The sequence below is a fragment of the Microtus ochrogaster genome, chromosome X, assembly GCF_000317375.1.
Source record: "Microtus ochrogaster isolate Prairie Vole_2 chromosome X, MicOch1.0, whole genome shotgun sequence".
NCBI lineage: Eukaryota > Metazoa > Chordata > Mammalia > Rodentia > Cricetidae > Microtus > Microtus ochrogaster.
This window is the reverse complement of record NC_022026.1, coordinates 22,190,819-22,195,566: the sequence shown is the minus strand read 5'-3', so window position 1 is coordinate 22,195,566 and position 4,748 is coordinate 22,190,819. Positions and strand designations below refer to the sequence as shown.

At 44.9% G+C, this 4,748-nt stretch overlaps 1 protein-coding gene across 1 annotated transcript in view; it reads left to right on the top strand.

The window, feature by feature from the left end:
• Gcna (germ cell nuclear acidic peptidase) overlaps positions 1-1,991 on the top strand; it is a 22,949-nt gene extending 20,958 nt beyond the window's left edge. The window contains exons 6-7 of the mRNA XM_013350511.2: positions 756-960; positions 1,584-1,991. Of these exons, the coding sequence (XP_013205965.2) occupies positions 756-960; positions 1,584-1,833 (455 nt within the window). The 3' untranslated portion in view covers positions 1,834-1,991. The remainder of the gene's footprint in view (positions 1-755; positions 961-1,583) is intronic.
• Positions 1,992-4,748: the final 2,757 nt, after the last annotated feature.

Here is a 4,748-nt window from a genome sequence, read left to right as displayed (position 1 = left end):
TTTGGTTTTTCGAGACAGGGTTTCTCTGTGGCTTTGGAGCCTGTCCTGGAACTAGCTCTGTAGACCAGGCTGGTCTCGAACTCACAGAGATCCGCCTATGGACTTAAATAGCCTTTCTAATTCTAATTCTAAATTTAATCAGTTGTTAAGAGTCTAGCTCACGGGTGTGTGTGGGAGGGGGTGTGTGTGAGAAGGCTCAGAGCCATCCAGCCTGCTGATCTGAGTTTGTTCTCCAGGACTTACATAGTCGAAGGGAAGAGCTGACTTCCACAAGTTATCCTCTGGTCTCCACATGCATGTGCATGTATGTGCATGCACACACACACACAGAATAAATAAATGTAATTAATTTTTTCATAAAAGAACCCAGCTCCAGCTCAGATCTCTCTCTTACCCCAAACTTCTGCTCACCAAATCTCATGGCCATACATACCTCCTGAGCCCACCTTTGTCCCAAGCGTGAAGAAAGCAAGCCTCGTCCAGGTACATTTCGAGCAATGTCCCACAAAAGGATGAACATGCTGGAGCTGCTCCCCAAAGACCTGACCACTTAAGAAGCAGTCAAAACCAAAACTAGCTTGTATGTGAGTAGAAATTTGACTCTCCAAATCCTGGGAAGGCAACAGTTGCAGCTGACTGTGCTTCTTTGAGACAGCCTGGTGTTTGGTAGGGGTGAAAGTCAAGGGCTTGTGGGATAGTAGATCAGAAGAAAATTCATTTTAGTGCTGACAGTTCCTTTTCATTTCTCTCTCAAGATCGAATCCGGGACACCTTGATCCATGAACTATGCCATGCAGCCTCCTGGCTGCTTGATGGCATCCGGGATTCTCATGGTATCTCATGGCAATATTATGCTAAAAAATGCAATTCAGTACACCCAGAACTGCCTAAGGTCACCCGTTGCCATAACTACACAATTCACTACAAGATCTATTATGAATGCATGCTGTGCAAATACAGGTAAGGCCTTTTCAGATTTTTCCCAATTCTTTTGTTATTCCAGCCTCCAGTAGCTGTTTGTTTTCTTTTTCTGGTACTGGTACTCATGGCTGCCAGGCAAACACTACATGGCTCCCCTGCCTGAGCCATATCATCAGCCAGCCCTCTTTTCTTCCTTCCTTCCTTTTTTTTTCTTTTTCTTTTTTTTTCTTTTTTTTGTTTTTCGAGACAGGGTTTCTCTGTGGCTTTGGAGCCTGTCCTGGAACTAGCTCTTGTAGACCAGGCTGATCTCGAACTCACAGAGATCCGCCTGCCTCTGCCTCCCGAGTGCTGGGATTAAAGGCGTGCGCCACCACCGCCCGGCCTATATGCTAGTCTTGAGCTAGCTTTGTAGCCTTGAACAATAGCAGGACCAAATCAATCTTTAGTAAGTCTATGGACCAATTTAAGGAGTCAAGCTCACTATTTCTGCGTTCTCTTTCTCCATTATCTCCCTGAATTTGAGCTGGCCTGACTCTGCTGCTGCCTGGGGCTCCTCAGAACCCACAGAAAATTGCTTTGAGCATAAAGCTGAGGAGTTGGAGCTGCTGTTGAGGGGTCGTGATTAATTTGTTATTGTGCTGTGGTATCTCCTTTCTCCCCAGGATTGGCCGCTACACCAGATCGCTGAACACTGAACGCTTCATCTGTGCCAGATGCAAAGGGCATCTGGTCTTGCTGCCATTGTTTCGCAAGGATGGAACCCCCATTGTGCCCTATGTGAGACCATTTGCCAAATATGTGCAGGAGAATTATAGAGCCGTGTTTAACAGCACGGCAGGAATCAGCCATGGGAATGTGATGAAAAGACTCAGCAAGGATTATTTTGCCAGTAAACAAAAGGCAAATCCTTAAGGTTTGCCTGGAATATAGTTATGTGAGCCAAATCCTTTACTGGCAAGAAGTTCTAGAAAACTCTATTTCTGTAAGGTTTTAAGTATTGGGGTTTAAATGTGTTTTCTGATTTGTTATTATTGATGATTGTTCTTAATAAAGAGTTCTTTTGCTAACCATACAGCTCTTGACAATACTTGAAGCCCTTTGGATCCACCTTGGGTTTTAACTTGGAATGAGTCAGAAGAAAAGGATGTTTCTTGGGAGGGAGAGCAGTGAGAACACGAGAATATTGTCACAACAGAGTAAGTGGCTCGTAGTGAGTACTCGGCCAGCTTGTTATGCCTCCTTGGGTGTGAGGAGCCTGCCTGCTTCATGAATTCCAGCTGCTCATGGATTTGAGTGAAGCATGCAATCATTCAGAAAATAAACGTTTCCATCTCACATTCCAGCTCTCCTATTCAAGTGCTCGAGCAGACTGCCTATCTCTGGGAGCTATTGAGGGTGTGGATAGGACCCAACATTGTTTTAGTGTAGGTATTCCTGTGAATGCCACAGAAAATGCCCACTAACTTGTGGCTTAGAGTAGCACAGATATTCTATTATATTGTAATATTTTAGAGTTTGGAAGGTCAAGAATCTAGGATGAGTCACCTAGATTATGATTAAGGTGTTGACGGGAACTTCTGGAAATCCATTTCTTTTCCAGTACCTTGAGGCCTTTCACAGCCCGTTCATGGTTTCTGTTAGGAATTTTTCCTAATGCGAGCTCTCTGCCAATGCAAAAATCCCAATCAAGCCAAATCACAACAAGCCAAATTAAAAATATCCAGGTTTAATGGGATTCCTGCACTCTCGGGTGGCCGGGGGGGGTGGGGGGGGAGAGACCACCAGGGGACCCTCTGGGGAAGCAGTTTAAGTAGACTGGGAGAGTGGTCAAGATTTTGGCAGGCTGTCTTGACACTCCTCCAGGGAGGGGTCAAGGCTTGGCGGGCACAAGGACAGGGCCTCCAAAGATGGAGGCCAGAGACCGGGACTTGGGACTTAGAGTTTCTTTGAGACAAAACATCTTTTTTACTTTCTGTTCACTTCTAGAGACTTGGGGTCCACTTAGAGAATTCTTGTCTGTGTGTGTGTGTGTGTGTGTGCGTGCGTGTGTGTGTGTGTGTGTGTGTGTGTGTGCGCGCGCGTGCGCGCGCGCTTGTCTTGGAACACATGTGTACATGTGTATATGCACGTGGAAGCCAGTGACAAACCTTTGGTTTCATTTCCAAGAGCTGTCCACCTTGTTTTTTGAGACAGTGTCTCATGTGGTTGTAGTGCTTTCCATTTCGGCTAGGCTGGCTGACCAGCAAGCTACTGTGTTCTTCCTGTCACCACCCACCCAAGACTGGGGTTGTAAGTGCACACCACCATGCTTAACTTTTTATGTGGTTGCTAAGACCAAATTCAGCTCCTTGTACATACATGATTAGTACTTCACAAATTGAGCCCTCTCCCAAGCCCATTATTATCATTATTATTTTTATTATTTATTACTATTTTTGATAGGTCTCATATAGCCTAGGCTGCCCTTGAATTCTTTACATTTATTGTGGGGGAGGGGCCATGTTTGTGTCATAGCACACATATAAAGTTAGAGGACAAATTTTGGAAGTCAGTTCTCTTCTATCTTGTGGATCCCAGGGATTGAACTCAGGTTGTCAGACTTGGTGACAAGTAACTTTATCTGCTTACCCACCTGGCTCAGCTCTGACCTTGGATGCTATGTAGCCTAGGCAGGTCATTAACTCCCAGTTCTGTCTCTGCCTGCCTTCCAAATACTGGGGATTATAGCATGCACCACTATGACCTGCCAAAATCTTATTTTAAAATCAGTTGGGTCACAGATTAGCGACCCCTTTGCCATGTTTGTTGGCTTTTTTTTTTTTTTTTGAGACGGTGTTCCACTGTGTAGCCCTGATTAGCCTGGAAATTACTAGGTAGATCAGGCTGACTTCAGACTCACAGACATCCTCCTGCTTCTGCCTCTCAAAGCTGAGAGTGAAGGTATATACTACCACACCCTTCTGTTTGGTTGTTGAGACAGGACTTTCCTTATGTCACCCCAGGCTAGTCTAAACCCACAATGTCTCCCAGGCTAGCTTTGTATTGTTGCTCTTCCTGCCCCAAGTACTTGGATTACAGACATGTACCACTGTGTACAGCTAGTCCTTTTTACCATGTAAAGTGACCTGATCGCATGTTCTGGGGATTAGAGCATGGATGTCTTGAGGGGTCCAGTTTTTGAGGCCTGCTACAAATAATGCTTATCTTTATCAGTGTACCATTACTGATACTTTAATAAGCAGGATATATTATTTTACCATTTTCCTCTTGCTTTTCATTTTGTAGAAGGATGGAGTAGTCTTTGGAGCACTGAGGCTAAATGTGACTGGAGGTATATATAGCGTAGGGCAAACTTCCCCAGCTAACTGCTTCCCTTCCTTTTCTCTTGGGCTCTAGCATATCTGCAGCTTCAAACAAAGTCCAGCCTGTCACAGAGGGTCATGGCACATCTGTGACTTGACTGGGAGGACTGATGTGCAGTGGGTAGCCCTGTCACCTGCCATTCTGGAAAGCTCTGGTTATTTTTTTCAATTGGTTTTATTGAGCTATACATTTTTTCTCTGCTCCCCTCCCTCTTCTCACCTCCCCCTCAACCCTCTCCCATGGTCCCCATGCTCCCAATTTACTCAGGAGATCTTGTCTTTTTCTACTTCCCATGTAGATTAGATCTATGTAAGTCTTTCTTGGGGTCCTCATTGTTGTCTAGGTTCTCTGGGATTGTGGTTTGTGGGCTGGTTTTCTTTGCTTTATGTTTAAAAACCACCTATGAGTACTATGATATTTGTCTTTCTGGGTCTGGGTTACCTCGTTCAATATGATGTTTCTTT